This window comes from Lodderomyces beijingensis (genome assembly GCF_963989305.1).
Source record: "Lodderomyces beijingensis strain CBS 14171 genome assembly, chromosome: 4".
Classification (NCBI taxonomy): Eukaryota; Fungi; Ascomycota; class Pichiomycetes; order Serinales; family Debaryomycetaceae; genus Lodderomyces; species Lodderomyces beijingensis.
Genome location: NC_089973.1, coordinates 1,275,269 through 1,300,291, shown reverse-complemented (window position 1 = coordinate 1,300,291; position 25,023 = coordinate 1,275,269). Strand labels below are relative to the sequence as shown.

Here is a 25,023-nt window from a genome sequence, read left to right as displayed (position 1 = left end):
AATGTCAGCGTCAAGACAAGGGATTCCACAAGTACGAAATCCGACGTATGCACAGCAAACTACTCCCGAGCAAAGGTACTGGCGGAGCTACACGAGCCCGCAACTAATCAAAGAGAATCACGCTATAAACCATATAGAATTCAACCCTGTGGCACCCCACGACTTCTCCGTCACTTCTTCAACCAGAATTCAAATCATCTCATCCAAGACGCGCCAGATCATCAAGACTTTTTCTCGATTCAAAGATGTGGTGCTATCTTCGAACTTCCGCTTCGATGGGAAATTGATTGTAGCATCCGATGCCTCGGGGCTAGTTTCGCTATACGACAGCTATCAACCGCGCAACTTGCTCGTGAGCTTGAATCCATCATCGCACGCGACTCACGTTGCCAAGTTCCACCCCACGATCGCTAGCCAATTAGTCACTGGTTCGGATGACCGTGTGTTGCGCGTATGGGACATCTCGCAGACGAGCTCGGGCCCCTTGATGGCGTTTGATGAAGCGATGCATGGGGACTACATCAGGAGCGCTGCTTTTGTACGAGATAATGCCAATTTGATAATCACGGGATGTTACGATGGCATAGTGCGTGTTTTCGACACGAGAGACCCTAGGAGTGGCAGTGTGGCGAAGTTTGAGCAAGATGAACCAGTTGAGGATGTCATTTCGACTAGTTCGTCCACGGTGGTGAGTGCCGGGGGCCCCCATGTCAAAATCTGGGATTTGACTCGAGGAGCCCAGGTTCACCAGTTGGACAATTTCACAAAGACCACGACGTGCTTGTACGATACGAGGGAAAAGGGCTTGCTTGTTGGTTCATTGGATGGACTCGTTAAGATATTCGATTACAATACGACGAATTGGGACGTGAAGTTTGGTTGGAAGTTTGGCAGTGGCGGGGTCTTGACTTGTGCTGTCAGTCCCGGTGACTACAAGCATTTCGCCGCTGGGTTGACCTCGGGGTTGATTTCTATCCGCACCAGGAAAACGGAACCCAAGGTGAAACAGGGCATTAAACAGGAGACTACAAGTGCATACGCGCGGATGATGAAGGGGAGAGACTATATGGGGGAAGAAGAGTATGAAATTGTCAACAACACCAGCACTCCCGTACAGCAACAGCTGCAGCAGCAAAAGGGCAAATTGAAACAATTTGAAAAGTATCTTAATGCATTTAAATGGTGGGAGGCGTTGGATAGTGCTTTTGCGCCCGGTTTACCCAAGGAACAAACCATCACCATATTGAACGAGTTGAAGAAGAGAGGTAAGATGAGAATTGCGCTTTTTGAACGAGATGAGATCTCGTTGGTTCCCATGTTACAGTGGTTCATCAAGAACATCGAAGACGTGAGATCTTTCAATTTGATTTGTGATTACATTGGGGTGATTTTGGAAATGTATGGTAACATGATTGACAAGAGCGTGGTTCTTGAAGAGAATTTCAATATTTTATTGAGGAAAATCGACAGTGAAATCAAGAAATGTGAAAAGGCCAGTGCAATCAACGGCATGTTGGAATTGTTGACTGTATAAAACAAAAAATAGTAAAGAAAAGGAATATAAGAAGAAAAAAAAAAAAAACAAAGATAATACATTTGCAAGAAGTGAATACTGAAAGAAATAAAAAAAAAGGAGGTCAGTGATTGCCATTTGATATCCCAGGATGCCCTTTCGTTCTATTTCTTACCATTTTCTCCTACGTTTTCGTCTCTTCTTCTCTTGAATTTTAGCGTTTTTAACCAGGGCGTTTTCCCGACACGTGACGGAGCAGTACCAAGGGATGTCACCTGTGGTGTACTTCAAAGCATCTGCTTTGTTGAGTAAGCCGACGCATTTGTAGTGGAACCATTCTCCATTGGGACAGTCTTCTTCTTGATCGCAGGAGATCATTCCTCCAAACGAGGGCTGTTTGCAAAAACAATACCTTTCATTGTCGTCGTTTTCCACTTGCTCTTGTTCTTGAGAAACTTTTAGTGTTTCTAGTTTCTTTTCGGGCAAAGCACTAACAACAGCAGGTTTGACATCTTTTGACTTTTTATGTTCAGTCACTGGCTTTTTTAATTTGGGAGTAGCAGCAGCAGCAGTAGTGGTACTGGTGGAAGAGTCTGCCGCGACCAACGACGACACTAGTTTCAACTTTGGCTTCACGGGAACTGCAGCTGGGGCCAGAGCTGGTGCGGTTTTCGCCACCTTTTTCTGTACTGGTTCTTCGATTTTATCAACTTTTTTCGGAATCTTGAGAATCAACTTGATTCCAGACTTTTGGCTCGCGCCCGCTGCCGCATTTTCATTCTTTTTAGTTTCCTCCAAGGCTTCCTTTTGCGAAGTCAACGGGTGTTCTTTATAGTGCCTCTTTAGCTGCAGCATCAAGTCCCTCTTCCGTTTAGTATCATCTTCAACATTGCAGTTTTTCTTGTACCGTAAATTGTTCAACTGCTGGATCTCATCCTGTAGATAGAGCTTATGAGTGATCAATTGGTTATTCAAAGTGGACGCCTCCTGAACTGCTTCCCTGCTTAGCCACGCAATGCGTTGTCCAAGTTGATATAATTGCAATTGGTCATCTGCTGTTATGTGCCGTGTTTGTTGATACTTCCGTAGAATCGTGTCGAGTTCATCTTTGCAAGTGTCTATTTTAAGATTACACGCCTGAATTAGCCAATGAGATCGCACTATGTCCGACGGTAGATGGTCGATAGTGGATAGAAATGAGCCTTGCAACGAGTATGACGGTAGAACCAAGACCTCTTCCTCCGCTATAGCAGTTACCGACTCCGCAGCCATAACTGCCCCTATCTTCTTCGTTTCATCCACTAGGCAGCAACGTTCTGGCAACCCTGGCAAAAAAAAATGCTGTAAGCCGATGCCACATTGCCTGACCTCCAAAAGAAAAACAAACAGCAAGGGGAGATTATTAAGGGGGCTGCGCTACCACATGACACTTGCGACAATATCCGGATTGGTCAAACCGAGATCACCCGGCGTTTCCCCTTTCGTCCTTTCCCCGCCATCCCTCCTCCACCCCACAAGGAGAGGCTCAGCCTCTCCTCTCCATCCGCTCCTCCAGCAGCAGCCTCCCCACACAGCGGTGCAACAATTCGCCTCACAGTCTCTCAGCCTCAATAGGGCACATTCACAACAGCTGGAAACACGTACACACACTCTCTGTTGTTTTACGGCGTTGTCAATCCCTGCTATCACGGCCGTATGCAACAAACAACTATCAACAAGGATCGCAATGCTTCCAATTTGGCCCAAAACTGCCTTTTTCTTCGACGGACTCACATAGCCGCACATATGAGAGACAGACAGAGACAGACAGACAGGGACAGACAGACAGGGACAGGTAGATAGACAGAGACAGAGACCAGTGCTCTCGCTGTGCAATCTGGTGCTATTATTCTTCCCGTTCCTTTTGTCGCGATTGCAAAAAAAAAAGAAAAAACACCACACATTTACTGAGCGACTAAACTTCTTTCTTTATCTGGGCATACCAACGGCGCAAGAGAGAAGTGGTTAGATTCGGCCTCTAGTTGCACCCCGCTCCAACGGATAGCGACAAGGGACAAGGCGAGGGGGTTATAGCTGAAGATCTTCTTGAGCTTCCCATCCATTGAGGAAAATTTGCTCTCTTTTTTTTTTTTTTTTTTTTTTTTGGTTTTCGCATCTTCATGTACCTATCCATACGCCAAGCATATTGCACCGACAACCGGCGAATAATTTAATATTACAGCGACACCAAAGACCGCCACCACTACCACCACCACCGCTACTACTACAGCAGCAGCAGCAGCAGCAACAGCAACAACTGCACAGCTGCGAGAGCCATAGGCTCAAACAGAAATAAAAAAGGGAGAGAGAGAGGAGGAGAAGAGCCAGACATAGAGGGACAGAGAGTGGGAGAGTGAGGTATGCAATGTCAAGTAGTGACTGCCGCCCTGTATTACCAAGAGAATTCGTGGATAGTTTTAGCTCAGCTATCGGCGATTTTCAGCTTTCTTTTTTGCTTTATAAAGTGGAACAGATATCACCTCCATCTTCACCTTCATTTTTTTTCAGGTGTCTCCATTCTTTGTATATATCTACACATATATATATCAGAACTCAGACGCACACTTTGTCGTTATCATGGACTTGGCATTTTCCGCGGACAAGATCTTAATAGACGTACTTAGACGGGAAGATGAGCAGCAGCTACTGCAGGACAGTTGCTTAATAGGCAACAACTACAACGGCAAGTACTTTGTTGCGCGGATCACCGCGGTGCCGGTTCTATTCATCCTCTCGGGGTTGGGATCATTTGCTCCCTTGATAGCCATGCGCACCGACAAGTTCAAGATCCCCAGCTGGGTCTTTTCCGCCATCAAGTTCTTTGGCTCGGGTGTGATTATAGCCACGGGGTTTATCCACTTGATGGCCGAGCTGAGCCGGAATTTGACCCACCCTTGCTTGGGCGCACCATTTGTCGACTACCCGTTTGCCGAGGGCATAGCTCTCATTGCGCTATACTTTATCTTTTTCTTTGACGTTATATCGCATCGGCGATTGAACAAAAGTGCACTTGAAGCATATAACAAGAAAGTGTTGGAGATGGAGAGTTCATTTTCGAGCGTCAACACCGATGAAATCGAAACGAAAGACGAGACAAATGAACAACAGACCGACAAGGAGAAGCAAATCAAGCGTCAGAAATTAAGCATTCAAAAATTTCAATCGGTGTATCAGAAAATCTTGCAATGCATCATCTTAGAATGCGGTATAGTCCTACACTCGTTATTCGTGGGATTATCACTAGCCATCGCCGGGGACGAGTTCATCTCGCTTTACATTGCAATTGGATTCCACCAGTTTTTCGAAGGCTTGGGGCTCGGCACGAGGTTCGCCACGACAGAGTGGCCCGAGGGCAAGAAATACGTGCCGTGGCTCATGTCGCTCGCGTACAGTTTCACTACCCCCTTTGCCTGTGGCATGGGGCTAATTGTACGCGACTCTTATCCCGTGGGGTCAAGAACCGCCTTGATAGTCACGGGGGTGTTTGACGCGTCGTGTGCTGGGATATTGATCTATAACAGCGTGGCGGAACTCATGGCTTTTGACTTTATATATTCAGGCGACTTTGACGACTTGTCCATGAAACTGTTGCTGCTAAGTATCTTGTCCTTGACTTTGGGAGCGTTTGCCATGGCGATAATTGGCAAGTGGGCTTAGAATTTTTTTTTTTTATCAATTTTTTTTATAGAGATAGGCTGGGGAAAGGGAAAGGAGTAGTTGACTCAATTGAAATGAAATTGATAGCTACTCGTCAGTTTTAGATTATACCAACACGCAAGTAGAATAAAAGTTGTTTTTGTCTTTGGATTTTTCGTAACTCATCAATTTTTTTGGTTCTATGAATATATATACAAGGTTTCCAATTTTTTCTATCTATCTATCTGTATTCGAAAACGGCCTCGTTTTCGATGATGTCAATCTTTTTAAGTGTCAATCTGGTGGGGTCCAAGATGCCGCCGACTTCAGCCATCCCCAGGTCGAGATCAGCTAGCAACTCTTTGGACACTTCGATGTGCGAACGGACATTGCCAAAGGGACTTATATTCACGGCAACAAGATCAGTCCTGGCGGGGCTAGCAAGCAAGCTGATTTGCAAGTCAAGGTCCTTGGCCATGGTCTCGGGGCTGATATACTCCAGAGTGAACATTTTCAACATCAACGCCTGCCAGAAAGATTTGCTTCTTTTGTCCATGCTTCGCAAGATCTCGGATCTGGCATTCAACCGCGAGATTATCCCCGGGATAGACTCATCACTAAGCGTATTCTGCAGCAAGTAATGGTCTTGGAATTTCCACTGATTCACCATGTCGATGTAACGTCGCAAGGGTGATGAAACGTTGGAGTACATCTTGAGCCCCATAAGGAAATGCTTTCCAGGCTCATCGGACATGAAAGTCCTCGTCAATGAACCATAGAGATTCACCAATTTGTCGCTTGGTATGTCCTCGCCTGCGTGTTGCAAATTGAGCAATTGCTGAAACTCCTGGCGTAAATCGGGGCTGAATTTCGGATCCAGGCATTTGTAAAGAATCTTTATCCCCTTTTCTGAGGCCACTTTCGCCATGAGGTAATTGGCTATAATCATGTTTTCAGTGACTAATTCAGTTGACGCCCCTTGCTGGTTTTGCGTTTTAATGCTTATAGTGTCGTTAGTCTGAGGTAATGCTAGTGTTAACTTGCCTCCAGCCCCGGCATTGCTCACATCAGCGCCACCGCCATTACCATTACCATTATTTTTGACGATATATACCAGCAGGTTGGAGTCGCTGCCAAAATAAGCACCATTTGACATTCTCAATTGGCGAAGCAATTTGGACACGTGCAGAAGCCTCAACAAATTGTTAAAATCAGCATCACTGGAGTTGCCCCTTTCCAAGAACTCTCTACTTTTGTCATGATCGTCAAGAAGCTTGTTGACGGCGTCGTAGGTGAAACCCTGGCGGAACCGCTTGGCCAAGGCAAATTTGATTTCTCCAGTAGCGTCAATTTGTTGCTGAATTCCCTGCAAAGTAGAACGGTTGGGCGTGAACAGGGGGTCTTGCTTCTTGGCGCGAATGAAGTCATCCACGTCTTTCTTGCTCAATTTATACTGAATCACAAACGTCCTGGTTTCTTGTCCATTGACACCCAAGCCGGCAATATTTGAGATTGATTTGGGCAACATGGGAAACACATCTTCCGGAAAATACAGCGTTGAAGATTTATCGAAAGCAATGGAGCTGATGACTGAGTCTGGCCGGATATAGGAACTGGGCTCAGCAATGTGGATGGAAATCACATACTTGTCGTCGTTGCCGTCCACTTCACTTATCGAGATCCCGTCGTCGATTTCATGAGCCGTAGGCTCATCAATACAGTAGACGCACTCGTCCGTCATGTCGACTCTAGAGCTAGCCATGGGATCCTGATGATATAAATTTGACAGCAAACAGTTTTCCATAAATTCATCTTTGGTTGTGGCGCTATAAGCATCGTCAAAGTATCGGTAGTAATCGTGCCTCAAATCAGCCTTTGGCGACAACCTTTGTCCCGCAAGATCTGCCTCTCGAGACCATTTCACGGGGTTTTCAGTTTTGCCATCGTTCAACTTGGTTAACAAATCAAACGCCTTGCCAAAAGAGTACTCAAATTTGTAAGCATCTTCAATGGGCGTGACTCCAGACTCTAGCAATAACGCATCAGTCCTTCTCAAAAGCGCAACCAACATTGTTGAGATTTTGGCATTGTTATCGTACTTCCCATTAATGTACTCCTTCAACATCTCAATCACCAGTTGATACATTACCGGCGGCTTGCGTGTGCCACTTTTTTTCTCACCGACTATTAGTTTATCAACGCAATATTCTGCAATCTCGTCAATCCCACCGCTATTCTCCAAATAGTTTTGCGTGGCATCTACATGGGAAATCTGGCCCATGGGCCATATCGTGACTTTTGACGGCGAGTTTGGATCTTTTTGAATTGTCCACAACCTGCTCTGTTTTCTCAATGCAAATACAACCGCTAAGTACTTTGGTATTGAAAACGGTATGCTATCGTAATCAACAGCATCTGCCGGCTTCTGTGCCAACAGCGCACTGGCACTGGCACTTGGTTCTTTAGTTGCTTTACACTCGTCGAGTTTGTACAATAGCTCAAATATCGACACTGTGCGAGGCGCATTCAACTCTCCCGTGGCATCACGTTGCAAAACCCGATGGAGTTTCTCCAATTGCAAATTGATTTGCGAAATCATGCCAAAGGCTTCATTTGCAACTTGCAACAACCCTTTGCAAAATATTGCTCTTTCTTCTCTGTGAATGAGAAAAGTCTGCACGGGGGAGTTGACCAACAATTTCGCCGAGGCTTGAGCCATGAGAAAATTGTTTGGATCCAACTCGGTCTCTTCCAGTTCAATCTGGTTCACATGGTCATTGACATATCGATTTTGCAATTCAACGGGCAACGCTTCTTTTGACTTGGAGAAGTGCGGATCGGGCACACCCACGGGCTCAATATCGAGCAGTTTTCGCTCTAGCGAAACGAGCTTCTTTATAAGCCTCTCGTACGACGAGGGGATAGCTCCCGGTATTCGACAATTTATAGTTGAAGTGTGAGCAAAGATGACTTGTCCCATATCAGACGCAAGGGTCACTATACGAGACCCAAACGTTTTCGGCAAGCCCGTGACAAGGTATACTCTCAAACTCTCTGTTCCTAACGTGACCAAATCTCCAATTTGGATGGGAGTGTTTATCAGTTTCCCATAGACGAGGGGCTCGCTTGAGAGTTTTTTGAAATACAACTTTGCATCGTGCTTGTACTTTTGTTCGTCCAGTGACGATGATTTCCACTGGCTCGGCCGTTTATAGATTTGAAAGTTTTTTCTTGCTTTTTCTTTGATGTGATTGAAGACATCGTGGTTTGCCTTTTTCAAGATATAAGCAGGAACTTCGATTTTGCCAGGGTCCGATTCTCTTTTCTTAGTAAATATGAGCTCGCGGAGACCGTCAATGTCGACGTTGGCATCTTTACTGTCTTGCTTCAGGAGGCTTTGCGTTCGCATTCCGTCTAGAAAACTAGCGAGTCCTGGGCCGTTGCCCTTGGGGGTGTATGATTTATTCACCACATCGAATTTGTCTTCTATAGCGTTGGCAGTATCATCATTTTCCACAACTTTTTCAAATAAAAAAGGAGAAGAGCGAATCATTGCGTCACTCTCGGAGTTGCTATCACTATTCAAGACTCTGGTCTTGGATTTTTTGGGCTGGTGTTTACCAGACTTTCCCCGTTTCACTACCTCTTTCAGTGGAGGTCGAAGAGCAGTTGCCACATTTTCAAGGTTTTTCAGCCGATCTGCGGTACAGAATAACTTTCTTCGCAGTAGGCTCCTCGAAGCCTGTTTTGCAATCAAGTCAAATTTGTACATTCAAACAAACTGGGAGTGACTAGGTGACCTGGGGTTAGAATATCATGAATCGTAATGAGCTCTCCATAATTCACCTCCTAATTGCAGCCGATGGATGTGTCAAAAATAATCATTTCACGACACGGCGGAGAATTTCAAAATCTGCGACATCACGAAATAAAAACTACTCCAAAGAGATCGTGTTGCCAAAACAACGATATCCCAGCACCAGCACAGAATAGCATCACCACAAGTACCACACCAGTCCACACCAATATAGAGACGGTCTTTTTCTTCGCCATTCTTATGATAAATGAAGGTAGATGAGTTGATTATAGATGGGTTCAAGTCGTATGCGACGCGTACTGTGATATCAGGGTGGGACGCGTCGTTCAACGCCATCACGGGGCTCAATGGATCGGGCAAATCAAACATTCTTGATGCCATCTGCTTCGTGTTAGGGATCTCGTCGATGCAGACCGTGAGAGCTTCCAACTTGCAGGATTTGATCTATAAACGAGGCCAAGCAGGCGTCACCAAGGCAAGTGTCACCATTGTTTTCAACAACTCGGAGATCACCAAGTCGCCAATTGGATTTGAAAAATCGCCCACAATCAGCGTGACCCGGCAGATTATCTTGGGAGGAACCTCGAAATACTTGATCAATGGGCTCCGGGCCCAGCAGCAGACGGTTCTCAGCTTATTCCAGTCGGTGCAACTAAACATCAACAACCCCAATTTCTTGATCATGCAGGGTAAGATCACAAAAGTCCTCAACATGCGAGCGAGTGAGATACTATCGTTGATTGAAGAAGCGGCCGGCACGCGTACTTTTGAAGACAGGAAATCCAAGGCCAACAAAACAATGCAGAAAAAGGACACCAAATTGCACGAGATCAAAACGCTTTTGGAAGAAGAAATTGAGCCCAAGTTTGAAAAATTTAGAAACGAGAAGCGGTTGTTTGTGGAGTACCAGCAAACTCAGATTGATTTGGAGAAGCAGACGAGGTTACTTGTCGCGTTTGAGTACAGCGAGCTTTCAAACCGACTCACCCATAGCTCGGAGCACTCGATTCAGCATGAAAAAAAGCTTGCGGCTCTTACTCTTGAAGTGGACAAGGTGACCCACGAAATCAACAACTTGAACCAAGATTTGGCGCAAGTTCGAGCCGCGAGAGAAGATAATTCAAAAAAAGATGGGAAATTGGCGGAACTAGAGGCAGAGGAAAATAGGTTGGCAAATGAACTTGCAAGATTAGTCACGCAACGAGGGCTTGTCAAAGAAGAAGTGCTCAATGAGGAAAACAAGATTGAAGAACTCACTAGAAAAAGAAACGGACTCGAGCGAGCTATAAACGATACTGAAGAATCGTTTAAAAATAACAAGGTGCAAGTCCTGAGAGCAAAGGAAGAACTTGGGCAGTTGAAGGAGGAATATGAAAAGAAGTATGAGTTGTTAACCGGATTGACCACGGGTCTTTCAGCAAAAGGAAGCGCGTCCACTGGTTATACTGCACACTTGGCAGAAGTGAAAAACAAGTTGAACCTGTCAAGGAACTTGATTGGTCAAAATAAATTGAAAATCGAGCATTTGCAACGCGAAGCCAAACAGGAACAACCCAAGTTGGAAAGTGCCAAGAGGGAGTACGAGGCTTTTGAAAAAAATATCAATAGATTAAAAGAAACGATTGAAGTGAAACAGAAAAAATTGGACGAAATAATGGGGTCGCAGAATGTAAACCCAGATGAACTTCGTGAAAGAGAAGAGCGATTGCATTATGATCACGAAAAAATTTCAAACGAAATGTACTATATGAAAAACAATCTTCGAGGTCTCGAGTTTTACTACGAACGCCCTCATCCGCAGTTTGACGACACATTAGTGCGAGGAGTAGTGGCGCAACTATTTGATTTGCCAGAGTCCTCTTATGACAAAGCCATTGCTTTGCAACAATGTGCAGGCGGAAGGCTATACAATGTGGTTGTCGATACGAGCGATGTTGCTTCGCAGCTATTGGAACGTGGTAGGTTACGCAAGCGAGTCACCATTATCCCCTTGGATAAAATAAACCCTGCGGTGTTGGGTAAAGCTGTTATTGAGCGCGCTGAAACTATTGCACCAGGTAAAGTCCACCTCGCCTTGGATTTGATTGTATACGATCATCACATACACAAGGCGATGCAGTATGCATTTGGAAACACTTTTATCTGCGCAGATGCAAACACAGCCAAGGCAGTCACGTTCCACCCGAATGTTCGAGCCCGGTCGATAACCATTGAAGGAGATACATACGAACCAGAGGGAAATGTTTCTGGGGGCTCGCGCCCAAACAACACCAAGCTATTATTGGCGTTGAAGGATTACAACAAGTTGGGCAAGAAATTGACAGCCATCAACGATGAAATGGAGATGGTGAGCCATGAGATCCAAAAGTGGGAAAAAGCTCGAGAGTCTACGAGTGGATTGAGAAATGAACTTGAAATGACGCGCCACGAGTTGTCGCTTCTGGAAAGAAAATTGCAAACCAACCAGTCGGCGTCCTTGGTTAGAAAGAATCAAGAACGGCAAGAGGAAATTGAAAAACTCGAACTCGAAGTGGGCAAGGAAAAACAACGCTGCAAGGAGCTTGAAGTTGAAATTTCAAGCATCGAAAAAGATATCAAAGAGTTTAGCAGCGACAAGACTTCAAAATTGGATAGCTTGAAAAGGGAAGTTGAAAAATTGAAAAAAGAGGTTGACAAGAGGGAGAAAAATTTAGCGCTGGATACAGAAAACTTTCAAGTATTGCAATGGGAATCAGAGCAGCGAACGGCGGAGCTCAGAGAAGTAACTGAAGAATTGGCCAAGTCAAGCCAACTGGTTGATGAGCTTCGCCGCAAAGATAAAGTAGACCAGGAGAAGCAGGAGACAATGGAAACAGAGTTGAACCTTGCCAAGGCTCTTGTTGAAGAGGAAAAGGACAGGTTGGCGGGTCTCGACGAGGAGTTGAACGAGTTGGTGAAACTAATAGAGTCAAAGAGAAAGAAAATCGACAGCGCCAACCTCAAGATCAAAACACTCGAGCTCGAGTTGGAGAAAACCAGGTCTGCTGCATCGTCGTTGAAAGACAAGTTGGACAGAATAATAAGTGACAATGAGTGGGTCATGGATATAAGAACCGTTGAACGAACCATGCAGCAGCACCCCGAGGCCAATTTGGATGAGATCCGAGCACAAGTTGCGCGTCTTAACGAGCGGTTCCAAACCATGAGAAGAAAAGTTAACCCAAACATCATGAGCATGATTGAAGAAACGGAAAAGAGAGAAACTTCGTTGAAATTAAAGATCAAAACCATTGAAAAGGACAAGAAAAAGATTGCGTCAACGGTCGAGAAATTGGATGGGGAAATTAGGAAAACGTTAAACTTGACCTATCAAAAAGTTTCCGAAGACTTTGGTCAAATTTTTTCAGATTTGTTGCCTGGGTCATTTGCCAAGTTAGTTCCAGTCAACATGATGGATGTGACAAAGGGGTTGGAAGTGAAGGTCAAGTTGGGGCCTGTTTGGAAAAACAGTTTGGTGGAGTTGTCGGGGGGTCAAAGATCCTTGATTGCTCTTTCGTTGATCATGGCGTTGTTGCAGTTTAATCCTGCACCCATGTATATATTGGATGAAGTCGACGCGGCCTTGGATCTTTCACACACGCAAAACATTGGCCACTTGATCAAGACCAGGTTCAAGGGCTCTCAATTCATTGTTGTTTCGTTGAAGGAGGGGATGTTTACCAATGCCAACCGGATATTCAGAACTAGATTCCAAGATGGAACCTCCGTGGTGTCTGTCATGTAGACCAAACACCACCGTTGTAGCGGTTTTCCGTTTTTTTGATATACAACAAGGGGGGAGGGTGAAAGTTGACGCGCGGTTGCGCAGCCTTTATATCAACATGGCACAATTGATCCGCGACCTTCTTTCAGTTCTTAGTACGCCTGAAGGGGAAATTTCCCTTTCTTGTGGACATATATAATTCCTTCAAATTTTTTTTTTTTTTGCGATAAACGCTACGAGGTGATTTATTTTTTCTTTCTTTCGTTGGTTTGGTTTGATGTTATATCGTACTTCTTTCCTTGGTAGACATTAGTTATCGGGGTAGGTTTGCTTTTGACCAGGTGAAAGGGTAGTACTATACTGGTCTCTCTATCGAAACATCTCCATCGCATCGTTTTATCATCTCAATCATTTCCCAGTCTTTGAAAAAAAAAATCATCAAAAGAAGAACAGCTGAATTGTCTCTGTCTGTGAGAGTGAGAGTGAGAGAGAGTCCCCCTGGCGAGAGATCCTTCCTTTGCTTCATCCGTCTATTAATAGGTATCGCCAACAACACCTCACACGGCCACAGCAGCAACAAGAAGAGCTGGAACCAGAAAAGCAGAAAGAGCTGTTGCATATTGAACAGTTTTAACACGGAACAGGACAACCTTCAGGACAACAAACTCGGAGACATTTAGTATATTTGGCCATTTGTCATTGCCATTGAAACCACATCCCGGCACCATTTTTCAGCATTGAGATTTCGCGTCCACGTCATTCACTTTTGCCCATATCAAATAACCCACGCTAGTTATCCAAAAGTTTCAATTCTCATATAATTCCAGTGATTTAGTCAAAAAGGATGCTGACGTTTAGAAAGACCCAGCAGCAGCAGCAGCAGCAGCAAGGACCTTCCTCGATACAAATTACACCGTACGACTATAACGATGACACCAAGACCCACGGCAAGCCCAGTTTCACACCAAAGAATTTCTTAGTACCGTTTGGCCACATTAGATCGATTCGAGATATACTTATACCAGTAGTGATATTTCTTGTGATTCTATTCACGGTAGCTACGCAATTTTTCCAATTTAGCTCGACGTTTGTCCCGAAGTTGCTGGGGTTGGACACGAACCAAGTGCAGTTTTTCGACCTTGCCAACTATAAGGGAGACCCCTATGGCTGGCAGTACGATGAGCGGGTCTTGTTTTGCGTACCCTTGAGAGATGCCGCTGCCCATTTGCCCATGTTTTTCAACCACATGAAGAAACTCACCTATCCGCACAATCTCATTGACTTGGCTTTTTTAGTCAGTGACTCAAGTGATGACACCATGGGTGAACTAATGAAGCACTTGGAAGAAGTTCAAAAATCGCAGCAACCATTTGGTCAGATTGAAATCTTTGAAAAGGACTTTGGTCAAGTGATTGGCCAGGGGTTCAGTGATCGACACGGGTTCGCGGCACAGGGACCAAGACGCAAGTTGATGGCTCGAGCTCGCAATTGGCTTTGGACAGTTGCCATTAAGCCGCACCATTCCTATGTCTATTGGCGAGATGCCGACGTTGAGACTGTGCCGCCGACAATCTTGGAAGACTTGATGCACCATGGTAAGGATGTCATTGTGCCCAATGTATGGCGCCCGTTGCCCGATTGGCTAGGCAACCAGCAGCCATACGACTTGAATTCGTGGCAGGAAAGCGACGGGGGATTGCAATTGGCAGATACGTTGGACGAAGACGCGTGTATTGTTGAAGGCTACGTCGAGTACCAAACATGGAGACCGCATTTGGCGTACTTGCGAGATCCATATGGCGACCCCGAGGTTGAAATGGATCTAGATGGCATTGGAGGTGTCTCAATCTTGACCAAGGCCAAAGTGTTTCGCACAGGCTCGCATTTCCCCGCGTTTTCATTTGAAAAACACGCTGAAACAGAGGCATTTGGCAAATTGAGCAAGAGAATGGGGTATAGCGTCGTTGGCTTGCCTCACTATGTCATTTGGCATATATATGAGCCATCGCAGGATGATTTGAAGCACATGGAGTGGATGGCGCTGGAGGAAGTACGACAACAAGAGGAATTGAAGGTCAAGAATAAGTACGATAAGGTGTGGGATAAGGCTTATAAGGACGTACAGGGAGAATGGTCAAAGGAAAGAATCAAATTTTTGAAAAACACCGATATGTCAAAGCATAGAAAGATTCAGGTGGACTGGGAAGGTGTTGACGATTGGCATATCGATGAAGGTCAAAAAAATGAGAAAAAATTGGCCGATTTCAGTCCATGATCCTTTTGTTTTTTGAGTGGTGATGAAGACAAGGGTAGATGTTTGTAATTTTAGACTTATAGAGAGACAAAAAGATAGCATTGGAGAGTAGGCCTCATCGAAGCCTGGGTGTAGGCAGGAGGGAAGAAACCCTAGCTCGCTAAAGGGAGTACCCAACTCGAGGGATGTTTTTTTTAAAAAAAAAGACCTAGGAGCCAAGTAATTCAAGTAGGCATCCCGTCGCGCAACGTCAACACACACTCAAACATCTATGAGGGGGTTCCTCGTATCGGCCAACAGCAGTCCCCTTCTTGCATCTAACCATCGTCTGAAACAGGCAAGCGAGCAACCAAATCGGATAAAAACAAGCCTGAAAACAGTGCCTGTTCACCATTCCACCGAAACCGAGTCCCTGTGGTGATCGCGATACAAAAGGTAGTTCCTTACCATTGCAAACCAGAGCAAAGAAATAATACATTACGGTTGCAAAAAAAAATAAAAAAAAAATTGAAAATATAAAACTTGGGGTGGAATTGGTTAAAGCTGGGGAGGGGGCGGCGGCGGCGGTTCTAGAAAACGGGCGGAGCATCGGAGTTTGGGTTAAGGAGTGAATAACATCTTAGCATGATGTAGTAGTTTTTTTGAGTTCGGTGTAGACCTTGATTTAACCTTGAGTTGAGGTGAATAAAGTACCGCACGCGTGGACCGATTAGATCAGGAGATGTTAGTATGGTGTTGACAAAAACAACAACAACAACAACAACAAACAAGCAATGTTGCGTTCCTTTTTTTGAATTTGGATTTGGATTTGGATTTGGATTTGGATTCCGTGACCCCTGACGCCATCGACTCTTGTTTAGAATTTGGATTGGGAGAAAGATGGATTAGGGTTACTAGCCAAGAGAACGGGCGGAGTTCGATACGACTCAGCGTCAATTGGTTGAAGGAAATGAAGCAGTTGAAAAAAAAGGACCTCCAATCCATCCTTCACTTTCTGCGGAACCAAGAAAAAAATTAGCTAAAGATAAAGAAACTTCCCACATTGAACGTTTATCTCCATTCGAGTTTCGAGTTTCGAGTTTATAGAGCTTTCCCTGTTACATTTTTGATTTTGCGGTTGAGGGTTGAGTTATTAAGGTCTCCTGCCCTTAGGCTCACCGAATCCTTTAGATCTCGACTGGATGTATCTGGGCTGTGTCTCTCTCTCTAAAGTATCTAGGAGCTTGAACAAGAATAGAAAGCTGCATCGATTGCCGTGTTGCTTATTTCACGGTGATGGTGAGACACACGCTTTGGAGTCCCAAGCAACGATCGACGGATCTGACGCGCAAGAATATTGAAACACATTGGACCAACGTGTCGCACCAAAAGGAAAATGCGAAAATGATCAATCATCATCACCAAATTGGCCCTAATAAAACCAGTCGCCAATCACTGACGTGGACTCTTGTTCTTCTCCGTTCTCCTTTCTCCTTTCTTCTTTCTTATTCCCTAAGCATATCGAATCTGGAATGGAATCGTCCCAAATTGTAAAAGTTGAAAATAGAAGGACTAGACTAAACTCATCTCGTTTTAGACAACTTAGACTTATGCGACGCTAGATTAAAGAGCAGCAGCAGATAAGCCAGCAAGCTTTACGGTTTGCAGCGTAACTTTCCCAAAGTTATGGTTTTTCCATCTAAGTTGAAACCCAAATACCCAAATCAAAAAGACGAAGGTTGCTGCAATGGATGCTAAAGAAAACAAAGATGAATGGTGTGAATCAATTGTGTCTACTGCCTGTGATTTCAACTATGCATGTTTTTGCGTGATTCTAGCCTGGTAAAAGGCAAAAATCCACCATAAGGGTGACGAAGCTGAGAGAGCGGAGCAGACAATGACTAGCCCACATGATCTCTGACCAAGGGGCGAGGAGAGGGGAGGAAATATTATCAGTGGACTCGCCCACGGCGTGGGTGTTGTAATATGTTGCTGCTCTTGTGTGAGTGGTGCCTGCAATTTATTTTGCCTGATGCACGTCAATTCGTAAAAAAGACGAGGAGATCTCGCAGTTACATCATCACCATCTTGCTTCTTATTATTATATACTCTTAGTGGCTATTGTCAATGCCATGGCCAATTATCATCGTTTATTATAGTTGATCTCAAAGGAGATCTTGCTTGAGATACAGTGGAATCGATCACCCGACACCAACTATGCGCATGTGGTATGCCCTCGGCGCCAAACGCCTCATCCCTGACGAGACAAACTTCAAGGCTAAATCCCCCATTCCCCCCTCCCCAATTCGCTAGTCTCACGGAAACGTCAACCAAACAAACAAACACCCAGCCTTTTGACAAAATGGCTAAAATTTCGTTCATTTCTGGCAACTTCCTTCTTCTTCTTCTTCTTCTTCCTCTCTATCTTACCCCCTTTCTCCCCGACACATACATAAACAAACACATAAGAAAATATGTATTATTAACCTTTCTTCTAAAGCTAATAATTGAGCGTCTCATAACCGTCACCATAACCGTAACCGTAACCGTAATACATAACCAGGACCATAAAATGCAACTCGAAAATTATGTTTCTTGACTGCGCCGTCTGTTAGGGCGGCCGCAATCTCCAAGAGCCAGCCAGCCAGCCCAGCAATGTTGCATTCGACTGGCGGATCAATCAAATCAATCAGCCCGAACCCTCAAATAAATAAAACAAAACAACGAAACAACAAATCAATGCAGCACAATCCCTCGTGATTCCAGAGGAAAGCAGCGTCATAACCAAGCTGTATCTCTATTGTTAGCGCGGACCCAACGACAAAAAAGAAGATGAACCACTAGTTTTTTTTTACTACCGTGGTCAAGTTAGACAGGCACTTTGTCAAGATTAGAGTAAATTACGTCGATCTTTCTATCTTAATAACCACCACTTACCCCCCCGTGGGTCTGCACCGACCCAAAGCAGGAACCACTGCATGGAAAATCTCACTTCCAACCTTCTCTCACTTCTTTAAACCACCTTCACGCGGGCTCCAGTGGCTCCCCAAAACATAAAGACAGTCGCGAAAACAAAAAAATGAGAACGAAAAAACGAAAATAAAACCCTTGGTGAAGAAACTTTCAAGATTGGAACACGGCAATTGGCTTTTGGCTCGCAAAAGATCGCGTTCCTCTTCCACTCTCACCGTGTGCTAGAACATCTCTTTCTCGCGCTGAAAAGCAAAAACTTTGTTTAGTCTGTTCTAGTCAAATCCACATTAAGGTGTACTTTCGCAGGTTTTTTCGTGGGTTGTCGCTCTTGCCGGCCATGAAGAACGTAAAAATCAAAAAAGCCAAAATCTATTATTTTATTTGTTTGTTGTTTTTGGATCTAAAAGTCAAACTCTGAAAATATCATCACGATATAATACGCTGTGCTGCGTTATAGTTCTTTCCCAAGCAAATGATGGTGGTTATGGTACTAAGTGTGTGTCTTGTATAACTGGCGGGAGAAGTGCAGTATGAGGAGGGGGGGAGGTGTGTTGGTGGGTGGTTGGTTGTAGTACAACATTAGGTTGGGTTACATTCAAGATTGACCAACTTAAGTTCTATAACACAAAACCGGCGGGCTTTTTTTTATTTTTATTTTTTGCAGTTGATGTGTTGTAGGTTCTGAGCGTTTTCTGTTCCATGTGCCATTGCAGCAAAAAACTAACAAGACAGTGTTAGTTTTTTGACTTCACCACCAAGGATTCTTTGACGCCAGAAGATAGAATAAAATTACCAGAGTCAAAGGAGAATCGAAATATCAGTATATAATCTTAACCAGCCCCCCTCCCTCTCTCTCTATTTCTGTTCAATTCTCTTTTTTCTATATCATTGGAAACATCCTCAATACCCCCATTCCATCCTTGTTTTTTTTTTGTTTCTTATCCACATCATCGTCGTCACCGTTGATCGTTTTGTTATATAATTCACATTCGCTTTTCAACCAACAACAGAAATGAGATTTACATCAGCTATCGCTGCTTCCGTAGCATTGTTATCATCCGCCGTCAAGGCCCAGGACGTTGCATGTTTGGTTGACGGTGAAACCGTTGCCGTTGTTGACCTCGACACCGGTGTCTGTCCCTTCACCATCCCCGCTGAATTGCCCCAGCCATTCTTTGAGTTTGTTTCACTCGAGGACTACGATGTGCTTTTCTACTACTCGCAAATCAACGGCTCGCTGAAATTCTTCACTGACATCATCAATGCCGGTAACGTGATCAACATCCCAGCTAACCTCTTGTACGGCCAAGCTGGTGCTCCATTGTACCAAGTCCACGCTGAAGAAGAGCCAAGCGCCAACTCGACTGCCGCCATCAGAAAGAGATTGATGAAGTTGAGAGGCGTGGATATCGATCTCGAGTCCGACTCATTGGCCAAGAGACAAGACGAAGAAGAGTTGGTTGCCCAATTGCAAGAACTCGAAGGTACTTTTATCCAAAACTCGGTGTTTGAAGTCGTTGACGCTGTGCCATCCTCGGGTGCCTCATCCGTCCCTGAAGAATCGAGCGAAGCAACCGGTGTTGTCTCCACCATTGTCTCCACCGTTATCTCGACTGAATTGATTGACTGCACCACCATCACCGGCGTCACCACCTTGTCCGATGGTGAAATTTCAACTTACACCACCACTTCCTCCTTGTCCGGTGTTGCTCCAGGTGTCGTTACCGAAGAGGTTACCACCGTTGTTACCGTCACCTCCTGTTCGTCCGACCTCTGCCACGTCACCACGGTGCCAGCCACCCCATCCTTGGTCACCGCTACCGCCGGAGGTGTTGTTACCGTCTACACCACCTACTGCCCAATCGAATCCGTTGCTCCAGTTGAATCCACCAAGACCATCACCATCACCTCATGCCACAACGACGCTTGCCACACTAGTGCTGTTGCTGCTACTCCAGCTTGGACCACCGAGACCGTTGGCGGCACCGTTACCGAGTACATCACCTACTGCCCCGTCACCGCAGGCCACGTTGAAACCAAGGTCGTTGTTGCCGGCACCACCACCTTGGCCCACACTGGTCCAGGGGGCGAGGTCAGCTACACCACTTCAACCGTGTACATCACCGTCCAAACCACCCACGGCCATGTTGGAACCGCTAGCGCTCCAATCGTCGGCGGTGCTGCTCCTTCCACCCACGTCACTGGTGCTGCTCCTTCCACCCACGTCACTGGTGCTGCTTCTACCACCCACGTTGTCAGTGGTGCTACTCCTACCACCCACGTTGTCGGCCAGACCGTAGCCGCTGGAACCCACGGCGCCTCCACCGCTGCCGTGACTGCTTACCAAGGCGGTGCTTCTTCCAACAGCGCCAAATTATTGGCCTTGGCTGTTCTCCCCTTGGCTTACTTCTTCTAAACCCCGATAAATAAACTCCCCTCCTCACCCCCTTTAAAAAACAGAAAAAATATTATCTACACACCACCACCCCCCAAAAAAATATTATCTAAACACGATGAACATTTTCAACATTTTCAACATCATCATATCACCTTCATCATGCGCTGCTTACCGAAAACCATTTTTTAAAGCTTTTTTCTATATTTCGGTCTCCGAGGTACCTTGGGAACACTCGGAAGAAATAAACTTAATCTCCAAAGGAAAAAAAAGGAAAAAATGAAATCAAAATCAAATCGAGTCCTGAGAGTCTTCACTGTAAAATTGTACTGATATCATATTTTTTTTTTGTTCTTGTTATTTAATTTTTATTTTTCGGTCTACATCATACTTATTGCTTTCGTATCATTTCATCAACGACCACCATTATCAACACCCGTTATAATTCCACACAGCTCATACAGTCCACCCACTTGACATCCTATTTCTTTTGTTTGATCACTTCAGTTCGCTTTACCATTTTGTTTAGTGTCTAGGTATTTTTCAATAATGATTTTGCAACGTAAATTATTAGACCGTGGTGGGTAAACTTTTCTTTCCTTTCCTTCTTTCCTTTCCTTCTTTTCTTTGCTTTTCCTAGTCGCAGACCATCTTGTCCTTGTATCTATTCTCTTCAATATGGATCTTTCTCAAGTGGAACTGCTTTGATTTCTGAGTGTCGAATCTTTCCTGGCATAGGAGACACGTGAATGACTTCACTGGTGTGGGAGTCCTGATCATTTCCAAAAGCATCGAGAAAATAGTTTGTGAAATACAAAAACAAGAACAGCTGTTTTTGTATGGGGTACTTCCTAAGGTGAATTCTTGTGGAGGGGCAAAGTGATTGGTCTTTTATAACTTTCAAGAGTCACCACCAAGGACTTCTAGGGGTTGAAGAATCAGGTGGAGCGGACGAGAAGAGAGAGAGAGACAAGGGAAGAGAGATGGGACGAGTGGGGTATTCGACTTGCAACTAGAGTCATTCAATTCAAGCTCCCCTTGATATCTCCCACCACCATGGAGGGCCCATCTCGAGAGAGAGAGTCTACCCCACATTGTTCTGCCTTTCGATTGCATTCGCAACGCCACAAGGATGTGACGTAAGGCACAGACATTTTTCGGCTTCGATACATCTTCTGAAACAACCTGCAACGCAAACATGTATGACGCGCGCAATCGAGTGGGGGGTTGGTTGACGAGACTAGGGTTTTGTTGATTCTGAGACGTTATCGCGAGACGCGTACTGCTCTTATGTGTTCAAAACTTAAGTTGGCGTTGCAACGTGGAAGAGTTTGTTTTCGATTTCATGATTGTTGCAATGCGACAAACAAAGCAAGCGGCAAGCCATAAGTCTTTGTCCTGATACCGGTGGCGAGAGTCGAGGGGGCGATGATGAGATTGTTTTTTGGCGCATCATCCCATGACCGAAGAGGCCTACCGTCAAACTACGACCAATATTACCAATGTATTTTTTATAATTTCTCGAGTCCCAAAAAAACAAAACCAGGCTAAAACTAAATGTCTTTATTTCTCTTTAATCCATTAAGAATCGAAATCAATGAAAGAAAAGAAGCTTGCGACACATCGGTGTTGATACCAACACCCCATCTCGTGACCTTCTTATTCACCAACACCTCGATATATGTAGCAGCTCTCGCTTGTGAATCTTCGCCAAGCGAGTGTTCATGGTAATGCTTAACGTCAATGTCAACGTTCAAATGGTTAGCCAAGGCGTTGTTGAACGCAGATAATTGACCATTACCTTGACCCTTGATCTTGACGGTTTTACCAGCGACGCTAATCTCAGCCTCAATCTCCTTGATACCTTTACTAGGCGACGATATCGAGTAATCAACCAACTTGAAAATTTGGTCAGGCGACTCGCTCGAGTCCTCGTCGTAATCAATAAAGTACTCCAGCTTGAACAAGTCGCACAACTCTTGATTCGTCAACTCTTGACCTTTAATCTCGGCGCGTTCTTGAACAATCTTGGAGAAGGCAATCTGCAAGCCTCGAGGCAAATCCAACTCCAAATTCCGCAAAATGACCCATGCTGAGCCACCTTTACCCGATTGTGAATTAACCCGGATAATGGCCTCGTATGTACGTCCAATATCCTCGGGGTCCAACGGCAAATAGGGTAATTGCCAACGGACATTTTTGGTGCCCGATGCTTTCTTCTTGGCTTCGTAGTCGGCAAACCCTTTCTTGATGGCATCTTGATGCGATCCACTAAAAGCACATACGACCAAGGAGCCACCATAGGGAGCTCTGGCGTGGACGGGGATCTTGTTGCATTTCTCAACAATATCAATCACAGAAGTGATATCGGAGAAATCAAGATGGGGCGACACGCCTTGCGTGTACAAGTTCAACGCTAAAGTGACCAAGTCAACGTTACCCGTACGTTCACCATTACCAAAAAGACAACCTTCAACACGATCGGCGCCTGCTAATTGGCCCAATTCGGCAGCGGCAACACTACAGCCACGGTCATTATGTGGGTGTAATGAGATGCAAACAGTTTCTCGATTGCTAATGTGGGTGGCGAAATATTCAATTTGGTCAGCATAGATGTTGGGGGTAGCCATCTCCACCGTAGCTGGCAAGTTGAAAATTATCGGTTTCTCCTCGCTGGGAGCCCACGCCTCCTTCACAGCTTCACAAACTTCCACCGCATAATCCAAATCCGTATCTGAGAAAGTTTCGGGTGAAAATTCAAAGTCCCAATCTGTGCCAGCAGTTGAAGGATCATCTTTGGTCAATTGGCGCACCAACTTGGTGCACTTGACGGCCAATTGCTTGCTTTCTTCTTTGCTCAATCCAAACACCACGTTTCTAAAGCAATCGGACGTGGCCAAATAGATGTGCACGGTGGCGCGCTTGGCGCCCTTGAGCGACTCCACGGTTCTCCTTATCAACTCCTCACGGCACGGAGACAAGACCTGCACGGAAACATCCGCGGGCGCAGTTTCAACGGCAAATCTCGTGAAGTCAAAATCAATTTGCGATGCCAGCGGGAAGGCAACTTCGATTTCCTTGAATCCGATATCCACAAGTTTCTGAAAATACTCCTTCTTTTCCGCTATCGACATGGGATCGGGGAGAGATTGGTTGCCATCTCTCAAATCTGTCGATAACCAACGTGGAGCCCTGTCCAAAGTTCTCGAAGGCCACTTGCGGTTTGGTAGATTGACATTGGGGAATCTCTTGTACTTGACCGAGGGGTCCGCAAGCATAGGCATAGTTGCAAAAAAAAAAAAGTCTCTCTAGTATTGCAAATGAAGGAAAGGGAAAAGAATGTGACTCTTTTTTAAAAAATGACCTTCTTTTTTAAAATGACAGGAGATGATGGGGAGTCAGGTTCTGTTTTCTATATATAAAAAAAAAAGTTGAAAAATTATGCAACTTTCTCCCAATGAGTAATATGTAGCCATGTCCAATTTTGTGTCATGGAAATCTGATGATCTCTGTGGTGTGTGTGCGGTGTGTGCGCTTTCGCTTTCTCCACAGTTACTCGATTTTGCCCGGAGCGGTTCAGGAGGAACCCACACCTGTCCATCGCCTGCGCTGAAAACTGGACGCATCCGGAATTTGGTCAACTAGCGCAAATTTTGTTAGTAGTGGGATTCAGTATCGGCTACCGACGGGGGAAAACACGCATCCAGTCCCCCATTCTTCCAGTACGAGAAGCTCAAGGTCAAGCTCAAGGTCAAGCTCCTACACGCTGTAACGGACCCACATCCAATTCAACGGGGCTTTAATTACTGGTGTCTTGTTTAACTAGATAATTCTCTTGGAGAAACCAGTTTTCTTTTATTTTGGAAACACCGACCCACAAGCGTTAGATCTCGACCTAAAGTGCCATGAGAGTGGCTCTCAAACAAGCTATTGGTCTAGTCTCAAACTCTACACCCAGCTCATCTCCTTCATCATCATTGAATAGGGTGTGCACATATACACGCCCTTTTCAAATCTCTCTCCAAGTTGAAAAAAGAAAAATATTGTCCCGTTAGCGAAAACCACCTTTTCGCAGCTCTTCTTCTTAACAGATTCAACGTCAAATGAAAAAGATTGAACAGTATGTGTTTCTAGTTGGCGATGCTCGAGAAGTTTGAAAGCTTCAATTTCAAGAATTTTTTAGATGATTAGAATTTAAACATGCGTTATCGTCATGATTACGACCACTTTAACAATGTCTTCGGGCGTAATTTGAAATCAACAAACACCTACATGATATTAAATTGACATTGAGAATCTCGAATTACTTGAGCAAACAAAACAGCAGCAACAACAGTTTGATACTAACTTTGTTCTTTAGATTCGTGAAATGAAAAGGACTGTCTTGCGAAGGATCCATCATGATAGAATCTAGGGGGTTTCAGCTGGAAAAGCACTTTTAATGCTTCTTCTTCCTTATTTTTCGAGATGCCGACTGTTGTAGTTATCGCTGTTGTCGTATTACAGTTGTGAAGATTATAGTAAGATGGTCGCCCTTCGATTGTAGCAGGGACAGTCGAAGCCAGTTCCCTCCCCCTCTTTATTTTCACCGGCTGTATTGCTGCAGCAATGGACAGGATTTTCCCTCTCCATTCGTCGCCAGCGGCTACATCGTTTGCCAATCAATAAATAGCAT

The 25,023-nt window shown here is 44.9% G+C and overlaps 8 protein-coding genes across 8 annotated transcripts; 5 read left to right on the top strand and 3 right to left on the bottom strand. All coding sequences in view use genetic code 12, as the record gives it.

Annotated features, from left to right (window-relative positions):
- Nucleotide 1: 1 nt before the first annotated feature.
- Nucleotides 2–1,534, top strand: LODBEIA_P35840 (uncharacterized protein; the record flags this gene model as incomplete). Its single annotated transcript, XM_066973710.1, has 1 exon — nucleotides 2–1,534. The coding sequence occupies one exon, from the start codon at nucleotides 2–4 to the stop codon at nucleotides 1,532–1,534; it is 1,533 nt and encodes a 510-aa protein (XP_066830522.1).
- Nucleotides 1,535–1,684: 150 nt separating this feature from the next.
- On the bottom strand, nucleotides 1,685–2,785 carry LODBEIA_P35830 (uncharacterized protein; the record flags this gene model as incomplete). The annotated part of the gene is made up of 1 exon (XM_066973709.1): nucleotides 1,685–2,785. The coding sequence occupies one exon, from the start codon at nucleotides 2,783–2,785 to the stop codon at nucleotides 1,685–1,687; it is 1,101 nt and encodes a 366-aa protein (XP_066830521.1).
- A 1,344-nt stretch (nucleotides 2,786–4,129) lies between these two features.
- On the top strand, nucleotides 4,130–5,209 carry LODBEIA_P35820 (uncharacterized protein; the record flags this gene model as incomplete). The annotated part of the gene is made up of 1 exon (XM_066973708.1): nucleotides 4,130–5,209. One exon carries the CDS (start codon nucleotides 4,130–4,132, stop codon nucleotides 5,207–5,209), a length of 1,080 nt encoding a protein of 359 aa, XP_066830520.1.
- Nucleotides 5,210–5,429: 220 nt separating this feature from the next.
- On the bottom strand, nucleotides 5,430–8,597 carry LODBEIA_P35810 (uncharacterized protein; the record flags this gene model as incomplete). The annotated part of the gene is made up of 1 exon (XM_066973707.1): nucleotides 5,430–8,597. The coding sequence occupies one exon, from the start codon at nucleotides 8,595–8,597 to the stop codon at nucleotides 5,430–5,432; it is 3,168 nt and encodes a 1,055-aa protein (XP_066830519.1).
- A 655-nt stretch (nucleotides 8,598–9,252) lies between these two features.
- LODBEIA_P35800 (uncharacterized protein) lies at nucleotides 9,253–12,768 on the top strand (the record flags this gene model as incomplete). Its single annotated transcript, XM_066973706.1, has 1 exon — nucleotides 9,253–12,768. The coding sequence occupies one exon, from the start codon at nucleotides 9,253–9,255 to the stop codon at nucleotides 12,766–12,768; it is 3,516 nt and encodes a 1,171-aa protein (XP_066830518.1).
- Nucleotides 12,769–13,591: 823 nt separating this feature from the next.
- On the top strand, nucleotides 13,592–15,022 carry LODBEIA_P35790 (uncharacterized protein; the record flags this gene model as incomplete). The annotated part of the gene is made up of 1 exon (XM_066973704.1): nucleotides 13,592–15,022. The coding sequence occupies one exon, from the start codon at nucleotides 13,592–13,594 to the stop codon at nucleotides 15,020–15,022; it is 1,431 nt and encodes a 476-aa protein (XP_066830517.1).
- A 3,943-nt stretch (nucleotides 15,023–18,965) lies between these two features.
- LODBEIA_P35780 (uncharacterized protein) lies at nucleotides 18,966–20,369 on the top strand (the record flags this gene model as incomplete). The annotated part of the gene is made up of 1 exon (XM_066973703.1): nucleotides 18,966–20,369. The coding sequence occupies one exon, from the start codon at nucleotides 18,966–18,968 to the stop codon at nucleotides 20,367–20,369; it is 1,404 nt and encodes a 467-aa protein (XP_066830516.1).
- A 1,532-nt stretch (nucleotides 20,370–21,901) lies between these two features.
- On the bottom strand, nucleotides 21,902–23,632 carry LODBEIA_P35770 (uncharacterized protein; the record flags this gene model as incomplete). The annotated part of the gene is made up of 1 exon (XM_066973702.1): nucleotides 21,902–23,632. One exon carries the CDS (start codon nucleotides 23,630–23,632, stop codon nucleotides 21,902–21,904), a length of 1,731 nt encoding a protein of 576 aa, XP_066830515.1.
- Between the last annotated feature and the right edge of the window lie 1,391 nt (nucleotides 23,633–25,023).